The sequence below is a fragment of the Micrasema longulum genome, unplaced genomic scaffold, assembly GCF_059751315.1.
Source record: "Micrasema longulum isolate JH-2025_06_02 unplaced genomic scaffold, ASM5975131v1 h1tg000607l, whole genome shotgun sequence".
Lineage (NCBI taxonomy): Eukaryota > Metazoa > Arthropoda > Insecta > Trichoptera > Brachycentridae > Micrasema > Micrasema longulum.
Genome location: NW_028277803.1, coordinates 611410 through 630809, shown reverse-complemented (window position 1 = coordinate 630809; position 19400 = coordinate 611410). Strand labels below are relative to the sequence as shown.

Genomic DNA, 19400 nt, shown 5'->3' with positions numbered 1-19400 from the left:
AACAGCTTTGAATTTGTTTGTATCCGTATCCAAGTATGTAGAGAAAATGCTTGGTTTAACTCCTTGCAGCTCGGAAGAGGAAAATTAAAATTCAATTTAAAATCTAGAATAACTGTTAGTACGTAATGATTATATTAGATTTTGTTGATTTATGAAGGGAAGGAACTGATTAATTATCGGTGTTTAGTTTGCCAGCATGCAGTAATGTTACAGAAGAAAACATAAATACTTGTACAGGTAAACGGTTCACATATTCCCCGTCTAGGATAGTGGGCTCAGGTCCATTTAACTCTAAGGCATCATCTTCATCTAACTGTCAAAGAAACAAACTTGTTACATTCTAGAAATGTTATTCCAAAACATAAATACTTGTGCAGGTAAACGGTTCACATATTCCTCGTTTAGGATAGTGGGCTCGGGTCCATTTAACTATAAGGCATCATCTTCACCTAACTGTCAAAGAAACAGACTTGTTACATTCTAGAAATGTTATTCCAAAACATAAATACTTGTACAGGTAAACGGTTCACATATTCCTCGTTTAGGATAGTGGGCTCGGGTCCATTTAACTATAAGGCATCATCTTCACCTAACTGTCAAAGAAAGAGACTTGTTACATTCTAGAAATGTTATTCCAAAATAAATATTCTAAACAAACACACATGCTTAGAAAATAAAGATTTTATAACAACTGGATATTAAAAGTGTACAGTTGTTGGCACTTTCAGTAATGATATAGCACAGTGAGTGTAAAACTTAAGTGTAAATTAACATTTTACAACAGAGATGAAGAACATTTCAGAGAAGGTAATATAGAAGTCTAGGCATCTACAGGACTTATGACCTGTCATTGGCTGGTTTAAGTGGTCACTTTACACACTGTATAACATTCGCCATTCTGCCCATATTTGAACATCTATATCCCTTCAATTTGTGGCGGGCCGACAACGACGGCACGAGCCGAACATTGCCGAACGCCGACGTAGAGCGTACGAACGGGCCAAACCAGGAGAGAGAACTACCGGATTCCGACCTCACCGCACGCGTCTTCGAGGCACAAAATTACCGCCAATTTAGATTTACCAACTTCATTTTATTTTGCCTAATATAGTTATTAGAATCCTTCTTTCAATGTGTTAGCTTCAGTAGTTTAGTTTCGTGAATAAATCTTTGTGTAAAACGTAAGTACCCTGTTTTACTTGCTCTCATTCTGTGCACCCACATAACTTTGTACATCACAAAATTAGGCCACCAACTAGGTGCCTACATAAAGGTGGTAACAACAACACTAAAGTGGTATACCCCGACGTTTGAACACGAAAACACAACATTAAACAATCAATCACGGTGACCCCATTCAAATTCCATAAAAATTGCGCAAAATTTCAGACAGAAATATCTTCGCTTGACAAAATTGTACAACAATTACTTTTTTTCGGTCGGTACATGAAAAATTTAAAATTTCATTTTTAATTTGATTGCACTTTTAATTTATTTGTAATTAATCAAGGTTAATCTATTTCAAGGTTAACTTATTGTAAGGTTAATTAATTTAGTATAATAGAATTATATTATAATAATTATAATATATAATAGAATTAGATTTTTCAAAGACCGAGCGAATCGAGTGAATTTTTCTGTCGGTAACAATCTTCAATGTAAATGTAACTAATGTAAATGTAATTAATGTAACTAGTGAATTGATTAAACTGTGATTAATTTCTTAACAATATTACTCGGCCGGGATTAATTCAAACAGGTGATTCATAATTTAACTAAAATTATTATAAACAAACATAATATAATACGTTCGAGCGACTCGCTCACCAAAAATCGCACGCCGAGTAATACATTCCTACAACACATATAAATTTTATTTTTTTTATTTTTCTTGAGTCGAACACACAAACAATTCACACGAACATTTACATAGGGTGCCAGATTGAGTAGAGGTACTTACAGGGTACCGGAAAATAATTGTTATTTATAGTTCTTAAATTTTGTTTTTTTTTTTTTTTTTTTTTCAAAAATCCGGTACATAATTATTTTTGACAAATATTATATGGCGAGACAAGCGTGACGTAGGCATCCGAAAGTTTTCTCCTTGTGAACGCACTGCGGGAGTAAGTTTTTTTTTTACCAGCGAAATCTATCGGAAATATTTTTCAGCTGGCGCAGTCGTTCACAATACTTGCAATTTGTAAAATTTTATTTTTGTAAACAACTTGAAACTATCAAACAAACAGATATTCGGGCGGCTAAGCCGACGAATGTTTAACTTAGTACGTGGACATTAGTATCCATACTTTTTTTCTATATACATTATATTGTGTGACTGTACTATATATGTTTATATTTTTAACCTAGGCTATGCATGTTATTATGTGTTACAGATTTGAAGTTTTACCATAAACATTTTTAAACTTGATATATTGTACAACGGACAATCAAAAGGAATATTAATATTGAGGGGACCACTCAGGCTTGGAGAATACAAATACCTAATAGTTGGAAAATGTGTTCCGCCGTATGGTAAAATAATTATTTAAATTTTCTGTTTTTAATTTTCTTTTCTATAACTTGCACAGTACATACATAACAAATAGTGACTCTGACATTTAAAAAAATAAATATTTTTGTTTGAAATTTAAATTTAAATTTAAATTTAAATCTAATAATTTAAACTTAACTTTTTAATACAACTACACTCATTATTGAATACTTTTATTTCAATATTTTAACTTATACTGTAATCATTATTACATACATTTTTCTGAATTTTTTTTTAAAAACGAATATTTTTAAACTGTAAACAATGGCTAACAAGGACAACACTGACTTGACAAATATCAACACAGCAAACAACATGTTCCACACGGATAGGATTAGCGTTAAACTACCACAGCTATGGGTGAACAACATCGAACTTTGGTTTAAACAGATAGAAGCACAATTCGAGTTGGCAAACATAGTTTCAGAAGACGCACGTTATAGTCACTTAGTGTCAAAACTTGAACAAACGCACATAGAACAAGTTTCAGATATTTTACTCATGGAACCGAACCGAGCAAAATATACGAGGCTGAAGGAAGCTATAATCCAACGCATGGGCTGTCCACAGGACAGAAGGAGAGAAAAACTGTTTTCTTCCTTACAGCTTGGGGATCGAAACCCATCCAGCCTACTTAGAGAGATGCGGACGCTAGCAATAGGTTTACAAATAGACGAAACGACGTTGCAATACTTGTGGATACAACAACTGCCCAAGACGATCCAAGCGCATTTAGCCATAAGCGAAGATGACTGGGATAGGCAAGCGACGATAGCAGATCGCCTAATACAGGTGTACACACAGGATAATGTAGCGGTAGTAGGTACCAACAATAAAAATAACATTTGTAGTTTAGAACAGTCCGTACAAGCTCTAACCCATAAGGTAGAGAGTTTATTTCACACAATCAACAAACAGCATAGTCACAACAACAATAACAATAGATTCAAACACACAACAAGTAACAGCAGTAACAATTTCAATAACAACAAATACAACAACAATTTCAACAAAACAAGCTATAGGGCCAACGGAAATAACAAGAAAACTATTCTTTGTTACTTCCACACAAAATTTGGCGATCAAGCTAAGAAATGCGTCACACCATGTGAATTTAAACCGCATCTAGCTTCAAAAAACTAGATGGTCGAATCATAGCGGAGGCGGCTGATTCAACCAACACAACACGTCTCTTTGTTAAAGATCGTGATACCGGTGTGTCATACCTCGTTGACTCCGGATCGGAAATATCATTAATTCCTAGATCTTTACACAAACGCCATGGAGAAAAGTCTAAGCTAATTCTCTATGCAGCGAACGGGACTACGATCCAGAATTTCGGAGTTACCACGGTAACACTGAATCTGGGATGTAAACAAATGTTTACATGGAAGTTTATAATAGCGGATACGACACGCCCTATTATAGGAGCAGATTTTCTCCACAACTTCCACCTGTTAGTAGATGTTAGGAACAAACGGTTAGTAGACAATACAAACGGCAAGATAGTCAGAGCATTTGACATCTCCACAAACAACAACATAACATGTTCCATATCATTAACAGACAAAACCAACATTTACCACTCACTCATATTGAAGTATCCACAACTAGTAGATATCAATAAACCATACGCAGGGCTGGATAAACACAACACAATCCACCATATAGATACCCGTGGCAAACACGTTATGTGTAAGACTCGTCGGCTGTCCCCAGAACTACTGAGGCAGGCGAAGCAAGAGTTCGATCACATGGTGGCTCAAGGTATTTGTAGACCCTCCAAGAGTGAGTGGGCCTCTCCATTGCATATGGTGAAGAAGAGCGATGGTACTTATCGCCCTTGTGGCGATTACCGTAGCTTAAACGCACAGACGGTACCTGATCGTTATTCCTTGCCACATATCCACGATATATGCAATGACTTATTTAACTGTAAAATTTTTTCCAAAATTGACTTACAACGAGCATATCACCAAATTCCAATTAATGAAACTGACATTAAAAAGACAGCTATAACCACACCATTCGGGTTATTTGAATTTGTAAGAATGCCATTCGGACTATCATGCGCTGCACAAACATTCCAACGTCACATCAACGAAGTCACAAGAGGTCTAGAAGGAGTACACGCATATATCGACGATATATTGATCACTTCACCAGACGAAGAAACACATGTGGAACACTTAAAAGCTTTGTTCCAGCGACTTCAAGATCATGGAATGGTGGTAAACCCATCTAAATGCGAGTTTGCCAAGAAAACACTGTTATTTCTTGGTTATGAAATTTCGGCTGAAGGCATCGGACCCTCGCCAACAAAAGTGGAAGCCATCACGAACCTCAACAAGCCAGAAACCATTAAGCAGTTGAGAAGATTCTTGGCCATGGGAAACTTCTACCGAAGATTCATACCACGAGCAGCACACAAATTGATACGACTACACGATTACCTCAAGGGAGCAAAAAAGAATGACAACAGAAAAGTAGAGTGGAACGAAGTCACTACACACGATTTCGAAGAGGTCAAGAACTCGCTGATCAACGCCACTAAGCTTAGCTACCCAGAGGAAAGCAGCAAGATGTCAGTGTGGACAGACGCCTCAGATTACGCAATCGGAGGCGTGCTACAACAAACCACAGACGGCATCAACTACAAACCGATAAGTTTCTTCTCAAAAAAGTTGAACAAGGCTCAGTGTTCATATAGTACGTACGACAGGGAACTACTAGCCATTTTTGAGACTGTAAGGTACTTTCAACATTATCTGGAGGGCAGAGAATTCTGTATATACACGGACCATAAACCACTACAATTCGTGTTTAGAAGGAAAAGTCACGACAAAGAAAGCCCCAGACAACTCAGATATCTAGACTACATCTCACAGTTCAGCACGGACATCAAATACATAAAAGGAGAAGACAACGTCGTCGCCGATACCTTATCAAGAATCGACATGATCGAACAAGAGGCAAACATATCGTTCGAAAAGATCCATAAAGAACAAAGGCAGGACAACGAACTACTCGCACTCTTGGACGACAAGAACACTGCTCTGAACCTGATCAAAACCAACATGCAGGGACAAGAAATCGTCTTCGATCTCAACAAAGGCAACATGCGACCGTACATCCCAAAAACGCTACAGAGATCTTTCTTCAACCAAGTGCATAACCTCAACCATGCAGGAGCCGACGCCACGACCAAGACCATCAGTCAAAGAGGCGTCTGGAAAAATATGAAAGCAGACTGCGCAGCTTGGACGAAGGCCTGCATACCCTGTCAGAAGAGCAAAGTCAACAAACACACGAGGACACCGATCATCAAGATCGACATGCCGAGACAGAAATTCTGCGTGGTCCATGTCGACCTCATCGGACCTTTTCCACCATCAGAGGGACTGAGGTACTGCCTCACATGTATCGACCGATACACTCGATGGGCGGAAGTAATCCCTATCGCAGATATCCAGACCCACACAATCATCAGAGCCATCTGGGACAACTGGATTGCGAGATACGGCGTACCGGAGAAAATTATAACTGATCAGGGTAGGCAATTCATGTCTACGGACTTTAACTTGTTTTGTTCCAGATCAGGCATAGCACACTCCAACACGACGCCTTACCATCCACAAAGTAATGGCATGATCGAGCGATTTCATAGAACGCTGAAGACGGCCATTAAAGCTCACCACCCTGTTCCGTGGACAAAATCGATCAGCACCATACTACTCGGACTGAGGGCCACACTGCGCACGAATGCAGAGCACTCAGTAGCAGAGATGCTGTATGGGTGCAAACTAAAGTTACCAGCAGACATCCTGGAGCAGACGAACGACTACATTGACCCGGACTCCTACACTAGGCAACTGGTAAATTTCATGCAAAACGTCAAACCAAGGCCAGTCGAGCACCACAATAAAGGTAACGTTTTCATCCACCCGGAACTAAAGAGAGCCACACACTTGTTTCTGAGGGACGACAGAGTGTACAAACCCCTGATGCCGAACTACAAGGGGCCCTACAAGGTCATCACCAGGGCGGAAAAGACGGTAACACTGGACGTGGATGGCGAACATAAAAAGGTTTCGCTGGACAGGTGCAAGCCGGCGTTCCAGACAGCGGAAGAACGAGCCAGTCCAGCAGAAACGGAAACACCAACAGAACAACCGGCATACACAACGCGTAGCGGCAGGAGGGTGATACAGCGTCAGTTTTGAAAAACAGATTTCAAAACTTGGAAGGGGGCTGTGTGGCGGGCCGACAACGACGGCACGAGCCGAACATTGCCGAACGCCGACGTAGAGCGTACGAACGGGCCAAACCAGGAGAGAGAACTACCGGATTCCGACCTCACCGCACGCGTCTTCGAGGCACAAAATTACCGCCAATTTAGATTTACCAACTTCATTTTATTTTGCCTAATATAGTTATTAGAATCCTTCTTTCAATGTGTTAGCTTCAGTAGTTTAGTTTCGTGAATAAATCTTTGTGTAAAACGTAAGTACCCTGTTTTACTTGCTCTCATTCTGTGCACCCACATAACTTTGTACATCACAAAATTAGGCCACCAACTAGGTGCCTACATAAAGGTGGTAACAACACAACTAAAAATTCTTTCATCTGTTGATGTTTGTGAAATTAAAGAGCTAAAACCTTTATTAGATGTTCAAATATGGGCAGAATGGTGTATGTTACACTGTGTGTAAAGTGGCCACTTAAACCAGCCAATGACAGGTCATAAGCCCTGTAGATGCCTAGAGGTTTATATTACCTTTTCTGAAATGTTCTTCATCTCTGTTGTAATATGTTAAAATTAACAACTCCCCGGGGAGTTGAATTCAGTCCTTGTCTACAAAAACTCAAAATATTGTTGATAAAGTGTAAATTTCTCATTTTTGAGATATAAATACAAAACAATCACATTTGTCACAAGTTTGAATGTTTAAAAGGGAAAAAAAAACATTAACGCATAATTTAAAAAAAAAAAAATATAGAAAAACCCAGTTTTTTAAGCCAAGTTAAATCTGCAAACCCCCATATCTTACGTACGACGGTTTTACACTCGAGGTGCGATTATGGATGTAAAATTACGTAATTTTACCAAAAATCGCGGTAAAATACCATTATTTACGGTATTTTACGGTAATTTTCGGTAAGAAACGAATTTGACGTACTAATTTTTATTATTCAAAGATATTACATATACGAGTAGCTTTGTTTTAGGACACTTTACATGACTGCAAAAACCAGGTTTTGATCCATCGGGTGGTTGTCGAGATTTAATAGAAGTTTGGGACGTTCAAGGTCATTCGGTATGTACTTTTTTCACTTTTTTTTATAAAAAGGGTTATTTTGTTTTGAAACTTAACAGAATCGATGGACATAGGGTCCTTAGTAAAACCTTAAGTTTGTGACCTTGAACGACCACCGCTCATGCCGCGATTTTGGAAAAATGGTGCTTAAAATCAGTTTTTTGTTTATAATTACGTCCCTGAAGGTTTTATAGAAAAAAATATACGAAAGTCTTAGAAAATAAAATTTACTTCAAAATCTTTATAATTTTTTTTTCGTAGGATCAATATTTTCCAGGATACACGTTTGAACATCAAATACATTTTATCAAAATAGCGGAAAAGCGCTATTAGCACTAACTTTTTACTAATTATTTGATAGTTGACCTACCAAAAGTCATCGTGATTTTTTCACTGTGGAGGAGGTAAAACAAAAATAGCTGAAAGGGCTAAAGAACATCCCGATAAGTGAGTTTAATTTTTTTTTTAACAGCGGAAGGATCGTTTGCAGAAGTGCGTTGTGGTAAAAAGAGAATATTTGGAAGGTGATCAAAATTTGGTGTAAAAATATTAAAAAATAAAGAACTTATGACGAAATTCCCGTTTCTTTTGGGTCCCCCTCGTATTTTTGTAAAAATGCTAACAACCTTTAAAAAAAGTAGATAAAACTGAAATAAAAAAAAGTGTTTGCGATTTATAAAAATGACGCCATCTTAATGTCAATAAACAGTTTTTACAAAATAATCTAACATATTTCTACGAATAAAGCTAAATATGTGCGTCCAGGTAAGATAAACTAAGTAAAAAAAAACAAATAAAAAGTCTCCATGTTCCACGGTAAAATCACCGTCATTACGCCATACCGGTGCGAACCTGACTTGTGAGGATGCACAGGAGCTGGCATCCGATCGAGATGCCTGGAGGATCTTTGTGAACACCATATGCTCCAACTAGGTAGTGGACATGGAATGATGATGATGACTTTTAGTAGGTCAATTATCGGCCTCCGTGGTGTAGTGGTCAAGACGCTTGACTTACGCACGGAAGGTTCCGGGTTCGATTCCCGGTGAGAACACAAAAATTAAAAAAAAAAAAAAGTGTTTTTTCTCAAGCCTGGTTGTTCTGTAATGTAATTCACCACTGTAATTGGGCCTCCTGGCCTATTGTGGTGCAAAAAAAAAATGAAATGAAATGAAACTTTAAAAAAAAAAAATGAAAATCAAATAATTAGTAAAAAGTTAGTGCTAAAAGCGCTTTTCCGCTATTTTGATAAAATGTTTTTGATGTTCAAACGTGTATCTTGGAAAATATTAATGGAATGGAATGGAAAAAAAATTATAAAGATTTTTAAGTAAATTTTATTTTCTCAGACTTTCGTATATTTTTTTCTATAAAACCTTCAGGGACGTAATTATAAACAAAAAACTGATTTTAAGCACCATTTTTTCAAAATCGCGGCATGAGCGGTGGTCGTTCAAGGTCACAAACTTTGCCTCGTTCCTTGCGGAAAACACAACCAATAATATAGGATTCTAAATTGATACTGCAGTAAGCAATAAAACTCTCCATAGTACGATTATGCTGCACTCTGGTGGCAGAGTACATGCATTAACTACAGTTAAATAACTGCACAAAACTATCAGATGGCAATCTTATTTTTTACATTCAAATTAAAGAGTGCTGAAAAGCTGGGTGCTGCCGGTGAATTCTATATTTTACCCTATTCCAAAATTTCTCGTTTCTTTATTCCTAACATCAGCAGTCAACATCGTCGGCTTACCGTAAAAACCATCTAAATCCAAATTCTGCTCAAAATGAATAAAATTTGTCAAAAAAATCGATTGCACTGTCAGCTGGCGATAATAATAAAACCTACTATGTGCGGTTTTGCTATAACCACCTTGAGACGTGTAATTCTTTGTCTCAGTGAGCGTGGTCTAAGTTTTTACACATCTGAGAATTTGTCCTAAAAAATTGCATTTTCAATAAGTTTAATATGTTAGCTTATCTTAAGGAATTATATGAAAGTAAGTGATTTGTATATGTTGCCATTAATTGAAGCAGAAAAAAATACACTTTATATACTCATATGGATTAAATGTATTACACGAATATTGTTTAAATATAAAGAGATGTGTCACTATGTTATTTATATTGTTTTATGACTCCCGCTAAATGATATGAGATATGAATTATCTGTGAAATAGATTTTTTTTTCTGTATGGCTATTATCTATAAAAATAGTTTTCTAACAAACCATCACGCCGCTTCTCCGTAGTAGTGTAGAAGTAGGCAAAAAGGGTAGAATGCCATATCACTCGGTCTTTGCATACAGACCTCGCATTCTTTACATTCATACACCTTCATGCACACACGCCGATTATTCCGACAGAATTCACCTGAGAGATCGCATTTTGACAGCATTCAGCCTGATTTCGTCATTGTTTTTCCAACTCCGTACTTCACTTCTATGCATAATTTCCAATTATTTTATTTTAACACTTGGAAGCATATGAGTCAAGCATAAGCCGTATTTTAATAATCCATTTATGTATCTTTTAATCTCATAAAACCTTTTGTAAAATCTATTATGTATTTAATATATTATGACATAATTATATACATGATAAAAGAAAATTTACACATATAATCAGATATTAATGATTTACATTCCTGTTTTTATATTTTTACAGCGCACACATGTTTTAAGTAGCATAGATAAAAGTTTATCATTTACATAAGGAATTTGAAAAATGGTATCAAATAATATGAAAGAAGAGCAAACTTAAGTTAAAGAATTATTATTTGCTGTTAATGTTAATTTTTTTTGTACAACTATGTTAATAAATAGTTGGTTAGACAGCCAACTGTGAAACTGGCGTCGCGGTTTCGATGTCCGCCAGTTGCAAGAAAAAAACCGAAAAAGATTATTTCTCAATTGGTCTGGGTGTTTTGGAGTATTTTCCATAACTTCCTTCCATATCCTTTATTTCCCACCTGCTGACAAGCGTCTAAAATAGAAGCTTAGCGGGTTATAAAAAAATATATGAAAATACAAAATAAAATCAAATTATAATAAATACATTTATAAATGAACTATGAATAAAGTCCATTAAAAATATTGTTGATGAAAAAAATATTCGGTTTTTAGAAAATATGTTGTGAAATTGACTAACGAATAAGAGTGACTTGAATACGATATATTTTCATTTTATTAATATATATTTGTTAATATATATTTATTTATATATTTATTAAAATTATATATTTAATAATATTTTTTCCCGATATTATGTTCTTTGAAACAATTTATAATGTATTTGTTTGACAGCAAGTTGAACCAAGAGAAATCCTAGTAATAATTATTCTAATCCTTAGTCCTAACGCTCTCTTTTATTTGCCTGTTTTTTATAATTCTCAAAGCACTCCTAATTTCCATCCAGAATTTCTACTTCTGCTCTAACTCAATTAGTGTCTATGCTACTCGACTGTGGAATCATCTCCTATCCAATCAAAGGTGTTTCTTCGGTAGCTCTGTTTAAATCATGCCTGAAGAAACATCTCCCTTAATCACTCCTCTTTATTCCGAATTCCCATTGAAGATTAGCGCCAATAATTATTACAGTAGCCGACATTAAATAAAGGACATCGGGCTTAAGAAAGAGACTGCTGGTCTAATCTGCTTTGTAGAGCGTCGTCTTTGACATTCATAAATATACCAAATTCGTGCGACAGAGTAATGCACGCCGACCGACGATATATTGATGTCCCTGGGCCGCGATTATGAACGGCTATCTTCATCGGTTTCTACTGATACGGTATAAAGTAATATCGATATTTATGTACAAAAGTGTATATACTTGTTTGAAAATTCAAAGTATCTTCGTCGGTAACTGGTAATTGAACATATCGTGGTTATATAAGTAAAAGTGACAATTTGCAAAAATTACGAAATTGAGATTATTAACTTTTTGACATCGTATTAGCATAATGCTCGACTGATAAAAATGCCAAGTCGATCAGACACTCCAAAAAAAATTTATTTGTAAAATATGTGACCATTTGATAGAAGCTCACAGATTTTTGACAAGTAAAACTGATCAACACACATAGTCACTTTTATTAGTAAATTTAAGATCCAAAGAATTGACCAAGTAACAGTTAGTCAATTTGACTTGTAGGTGATGTCACCAGTAAAGAGTTAGTTAGAGTTAGTAGTAAGTAAGTTAGTATACGTTTTGTATTTGACAGATACGATTTTTTTTATAAAATGTTCATTATTAAAATTTATTCTTTAGATTATTACGTAACACTTCTTAATTAACAATGTTTTGAGTTTGTCCAAATTTTTGTAGACAAGGACTGGATTCAACTCCCTGGGGAGCTGTTTATATTAACATATTACAACAGAGATGATGTTCTTCATCTCTGTTGTAATACGTTAACTTCTTAATTATTTGTTCATTTACATTTATTTTGTATTTCTGTGTTTGTTTAACCTTCATAATTATAAAAATGGATTATTGAAATAAAAAATCCCGAAAGCTTAATTTATAGTTATAAAATAAAATACTACCTCCCTCAATGAACGAAACAAAAATGATTATCTGCAAAATTTCACGGCAATTTTTTTTTTATATAAAAGTAATAATGTTTTTTAAATACATTTTTACTTTACATTAAAGTTAAAAGTACCGTACATATAATGTAAAATTACCAACCACCTACTTGAAAAATCTGATCTTTGAGAAGCAATTGAACTCTAGAAAAACATTAAAATGGCTCCCCTGAACATTATTGATTTTGTCACTTGGTCAACATTTCTTGTATGCCCACGATATTAAGAAAAAAATGTAAAAATATTATATTTTTCATACATAAAACTTAATTTTTCTTTGTAGATAAAGTTGAAGAGAAATTTTAACATCCCATCAGAATACGTATCCTGTGGCCCATCTCCAAATCTGTCTAGAATAATTTTAGCGTATATTTAACAGCATAGTTTATCAATAACATACAATATATTGATTGATCTCCTAAATTCATACAGTAGAAATATGATTATCAAAAAAAAAACTATAAATATGTGTCTTGCTTTGGACTGACAATATTATAAGCACAATTCGGGGGTTGAGGGTCATAAGGGCGAAACTACAAAAACACAGTTTTGAGATAAATGATAAAACAGTTTTCAAAAAATAATACTGTCTTTTAAGGGTAACAAATAAAGAAAATAAAAAATACAGTTAATAGAGCATAAAATGTTTTAGAGACAAAAATATGAAACTACGCTTTCGTCTATATGACCCTAACTAGCCCTTACATTAGTTAATTAACAAAATGATGTAAAAGGTGTTTTATTCTTCTGACTTTAAACAAAACGCTTCATTTGTAGTTTCACACAAATTTATCTAGGTAACTACTTATCTGATGAGTTTCATCTTTTTGTCACTAACAGGATATTTTGTTTGGATATCAGATTAGTACTTAACACAAAACAGCATTTTTTGTAGTTTCGCCCTTATGACCCTAAGCCCCCGAATTGAATTGATAAATTGAGTGATACAATACATGCTATTAATAGTTGATTGATAATTATAACTGATAAATTGAGTTGTTTTTCATCGCATGAATTCTAAATCACAAACATCTGTTTCAAATTTCCAGGGAAAAACATCATATATAGTCTGTAGATTTAATTTTAATTTATTAGAGATTAACACATAACGACAAAGATGGAGAACATTTCAGAGAAGAAATATGGAAATCTAAGCATTTACAGTGTGTAGCATTAACCATTCTGCCACGTTTAAGCATCCATATTTATTTCATTCTTCCAACTGTTGAATTTTGTGAAATTAAAGAACTGAAACCTTTATTGATGCGGATGTTCTCCATCTCTGTTGTAATACCTTTTAAATAATTTAATCTAAATTTTTATAACATATTTGAATAAATTTGGGTTGTGGTTCCGTGGCTAGTGTAGCGGACTCACGGATCAGAGGTCCGAGGTTCAAACCCCACTCTACCTCAACTTGATTCCCATTTTTTAACAGTGAGTTATTTACAACTCTTTGAAAATGGCACCAACATCTAAATATTTGGGTAAATCACAAGAACGGAAATATTTCTTTAAATTAAAAAAAAAAGTGTTTTTCAAAGAGCACAGTTCCTTTTTAACTAATAAATATAAAACTAACTTACTATCATTTTCAGATTTTTAGTTTTCCTTATAAAAAATGAGACAAAAACCACTATTTAATTTTTACGACATTACATTATGTCAAAATATTTTTTTATAAAGTATCTGGAAAGTATGTTTACTAGAGATGGAATGACAAAGAAAGATATTGAAAGGAGGATGAATGCAGGGAACGGAGTGAACAGTGCACTTAAATCATCCTTGACAAATAAATGTTTGTCGAAAGAGGAAAAGTAGGCAGTTCACAGTGGAGTCCTGGTACCAACCCGGGAGCGAAGAATGGAATTTGAAAAACAAGGATGAAAGTAGGCTGAATGCTGTCAAAATGCAATCTCTTAGGCGAATGTGCGGTAAAACTATGTATGACAGGTGCACAAATGTCGACATCCGTACATTTTGTAAAGCTGCGATAAGCATTATTGATAAATTCAAGAAAGGCGCGTACTGCGTTGGTTTGGACATGAACAGCTAAAAAAATACGATGCGAATGTTGACGAATGCAGAAACGAGGAATACCGAGAAAGACATAGCACGAACAAATCCAAAAAACACTTGAAGATGGAAAAGACGGAATAATCGGCAAGCGTGGATAAGATGTGTGAATGTAGAGGACGCGAGATCTGTATGCAAAGACAGAGTGATATGGCGTTCTATTCTCTCTTCTCAACCTTTATGAGAAACAGCGTGATGGTTTGTTTGTTTGTATATAATAACAATAAAACAACAAAAAAATACTGTGTCCGGGCGGATCAAGAATACAGTCCTGTTGGTAAATTAGGACCAGAATGCTGGACATGTGTTTTCGACTCAATCAGACTCTCGGGTATAAATCCTGCAAAAGGGAATCGAGTGGAGGTAAGTCCGCCTCGCAGTGTAGTGGTTGGCGTGTTCGCCTACTATGTTTAAAGTCCCAGGTTCGATTCCCGGTGGGGTGGACTTAAATACTGATTTGAAAGGTTTTTTAAACTGCAATATGTCATTGTTCCTGGACTGGAACCTTATCTAACGGGTGAAAGGGAATGATGATGATAAAGATAAAATATTTCATTTATAACATTTGTTTACCTAGTCATATTAAATTAAGACAAATTTTCAATAAAGTCTTACAAAATTTACATGATGAGTACAAGGTCTAAACTGCGAGAAAAAACATGAGATAAAAATATATTACTAAACATTTTCAGAAAAAAAAATTAAGAAACTTTGCGGTGAGTAATATCTACATAATTGTTTTTAGTTACTTTCTGTGAATTTAAAATATGAGTCATGAATGATAAAAAATTGCTTCAGATAATAAGACCTAATCGTGTAAATATTATAGTAAAATGATTCAGTTCATGTGAGAATTCATTTTTATTTACTGAACATATAAATATAACTGTCGTCATTTCCCTATCCACGCGCGGTGGTGCATAGTACTCCTAATAAAGCGTATCTTGATCATATTGTTATCAGTTATAATACAATTCTTCAATTTGGACACCTCTCTACGCTACCCGTTGTAACAAAATCGAAACAGTCCAGCATAGCATTAATTCTCTGTTACGGGGAATAGGGAAATATCACATACTGCAAATACCGATAAAAATATAAGAAATGGATTTAGAAAAATTGATTGCATTTTCAAAATCAATGTTTTCATAAATAAATGTAAAAAAAAAATATATAAAAATACGTTGCAAGAAAAACGCGACGTGTTTGGCCTCGGTTGTTATGACGTCAAGATTTGTGATAATGTTCTTAACAAATTTCAATGACCAGGAACAAATAAACACGAATCGTGACGTATTAGGGGCGTGGCCAATGGAATGACCGTTTTTGAAAATATATAAAAATACGTTGCAAGAAAAACGCGACGTGTTTGGCCTCGGTTGTTATGACGTCAAGATTCGTGATAATGTTCTTAACAAATTTCAATGACCAGGAACAAATAAACATGAATCGTGACGTATTAGGGGCGTGGCCAATGGAATGACCGTTTTTGCGGGATTTCAAAATTACACATTTAAAAATATTTTTTATGCTACTAATAATAAGCAATTTTTTTTTTTACTGGACAGCATTTCAGACCTTTATTACTTAAAAAAATATATAAAAAAGTGATATTTCCTTATTCGAGAGAGGATTCTCAGGAACAAACACTTCGATGACCAAAAAATAGAAAAGATGTATTTGTAACAAGAATCAATTATTCTTAAAAATTTTAAATAATAATTAAGTTTCTAGTATTTTCATTTGTTTTATATATATAAAACAAATGAAAATACTAGAAATATATTCATTTAAAATAGTATTTTAATATTTGTAAATTGTTTATAACCTCTGTATATGTAAATGCCCTTCAGGTGTTAATAAATAAATATATTTGTTACAAAGAAGGTAAAGTAATCAGTCTTACACTTCCGGTACCAGTCCAGGAACAGTGAAATATTAGTGTAGAACGACATTTAACCCTTAAAGCGTGTGTCCGTTTTAAGTGACAACTACGAAATCCGAACAAGATGTAATTTTTGGATGAAGTGATAAAAAAAGAACGATAGCAAAGCTATCTTTTTTGCTCACACAAAACATAGTGATGTCGCGTAGCCCGTGACTGTCAGTTTAAATATCGATGAGTTAGAACGTGACGCCTAGCCGGCTCGAGTAATTTGGTAATTAAAACAATTGGAAAAGGTGAAATAGTTGCAATCTCCATTAATTTCAAATAAAGGTACTTTCGTGTGATTTTTGTTAGTTTTTTCTTGAAATTAGAATGAAAAATATCAAATGTCATACTTATGTGACGCTGCCGATTTCTGTGAATAAACAGATCTTTTTATTTGTCCCAAAACGGACATTGCCGAAAATACATTGGGAAGTATATAGTTATTTGTCTCTCCAATTAATGTCTCTTAAATCGATAGATGGGAGAATGGGTAATCCATTACTTGTCTTAAAAGATTTTAAAATACTCAAAATATTGATAATAATGTATTTTTGTGATTATTTATACATATTAATCATAATGCCAGATCGATAAGACAAATTTATACTGCTTAAGATGGTTCTTAAAAATAAAAACATTTGCACAAGCATCATATAATGAATCTTTTAATAGCCTATGTTTTGAAGATATTAAACATCCAGTAGGAATTTATAAACATTAAATATCTGATGAGTATTTTCAAAACTCTCGGTCATGTTAGCAAAAGATTGATCTTTTTTTTACTGACTTTCATAAATATTTACAGAAATAATCTTTAAATTTAAGTCCTGCTGGGGGCGATCACAATCGCAAGCCAAACATTGCTATCGAGGGCACCCGTACCCCACGGAACACACATCTTGGAAGCACTGGAAACACGCATTAGAAGTTACAAAAATCATGTCTGAGCGTTAACTTTTTGTTTTAATTGCGATTTATTTTAATTTTAAATCGTTTTGAGATGGCTTTGCATAACTTTTTTAAAGTTTTGTAATTTTGAAAAACCCTAAAGAAATTTTAATGACAGTTTCGTCGGTTCGGGCCATCGACGATCGCCCAGAGCTGGGTTGGTCATGAAGTGACTTTTGACCTCTTTTAAAACGAAAAAACTACTCAAACGCTTAAGTTTTCCTCATACCGTCAAGTTTGTAGGCCGTTATTAACATTTCATGAGTTTTTGTGCTAATTATCCCGAGCAGGAAGCAAAGCTTCACGGCCGCGCGCTCGATCATCCATGGCAAAAACGACGAGCACACAAAATAATTGTCACAAAAAAAATCACACCAGTCAAACGAAACCTTCTCCAGCAACAACACTTGGGATTCTGACTGATAAAGGGTAGCTCTACATGATCCTATAGGCAGAACCCCGTACTACAAAAACTCCACCCACCATAATATTAGTCCGGTTTCTATTGGGTACCCCTTTATAAAACATACACAGAGATAGCGTAAACACATAGAATCAAGAATAGTCCAGAAACCGCATACGCACATCAAACAGAAGGCAACTCAGCTACTCAAAAATGAGTAGGTTTACGTTTTGACCCATTCGTTTATTTGTAGACGTCGCTCAGTACGCAACTACTGATTTGAATTTAACTATGCCGTGTTTCGTCCTTTTAAAGTGTAGAAATACTGCTAGGATCTTAAAGAAACGGGATGCAATTCATTAATTAAATTAAAGTTCATTAGGTCAATTACTCTTATTAAATGACCCTTTACTTATCTACTCGGTTGTGTCAATCAATATTTCCGCGTGCACAATAAAATTTTAGAGAAATTAACCGATTGCTTTTTTTTACCTTACATTTGTGTTACGATTTTTTTTTTCATCAAGCAACATTACGCTACGACCTCACGAATGCGCGCGCGAAAGTAGGGCACAGTGAGGGGAATTATTGGACACAGTCCGATGTATTCAAATATGATTCTACGCTCCTTCTGGACTATTCTTAATTCTATGTGTAAACACTAAATTACACCAGATCTAATTCAAACTTTTTTTAACAATGTCCTAAATTTAAAATTTTTAGACACGTATTTATATAGATTTTAAAAATATATATTAACAGGCGGCATTCAAGATGCGCTCACGTAACAATGTACAATTTTAATAACATTAGAAAATTAAGGAGATGTGGAAGTTGTAAACGTAAATAGAATGGTGAATTTTGCAGTGTGCGCGGTGTTTTTGGTCAACTACCCCCTTGTAGAATAGTTAATTAGTATTTACTTAAATATACTATAGATACTAGTTATTAACTTAAATGTGTTTAAAAAATTGCTTGAATGACCGGGTTATGATCCCGTGGCTAGTGTTGCAGACTCACGAAGCAGAGATATAAGGTTCAGATCCCGCTCTACTACAACTCGATTCCCTTGAAATGGCCCCCGTTTAAAAACCGTTCTAAAACGTAAGTAAATTGTACGAACCCAAATATTTTGCTAACGAAAAAAACTTTTTGGGCATTTTCTTCAAATATACCTATAAAATAACAAAAGTTTCATTTTATAGTAAAAAATAATACCCGTAGGATTTCTAAATTTTTCCTGCATATTTTATTTTTCTTGAACTTCTAGATTTAATTTTTATTGGTAGCTTTGTTTTAAGGAAAATAGTCAATTGAAGAACTCTTTCGTTTATCATCATCAAACCCTAATCCGCACCTAGTGGTTCATAAAGCACTGTATTGTAAAAGTACATGTAGTGTATCTCGATCATATCGAAAGTATCGTAATCAGTCTTACGCTTCAGGTGAAAATCCAGGGACAGTGAAATATTGCTGTGTAAAACCACCGTATTACCAAATATTTCACGTCGACTCTTCCAGCAATCGAAGTCAGGACCTCAAGCATTTAAGGAATACGCACCAACCACTACCCT

The 19400-nt window shown here is 34.8% G+C and overlaps 1 protein-coding gene across 2 annotated transcripts in view; it reads right to left on the bottom strand.

The window, feature by feature from the left end:
- cert (ceramide transfer protein) overlaps window positions 1–19400 on the bottom strand; it is a 139743-nt gene that overhangs the window by 108299 nt on the left and 12044 nt on the right. The window contains exon 3 of one of the 2 annotated variants that reach the window (XM_088228744.1): window positions 236–313. The exons of the other annotated variant lie outside the window; for it this stretch is intronic. Within the exon in view, the coding sequence (XP_088084870.1) occupies window positions 236–313 (78 nt within the window). The remainder of the gene's footprint in view (window positions 1–235; window positions 314–19400) is intronic. 2 annotated transcript variants of the gene reach the window in all.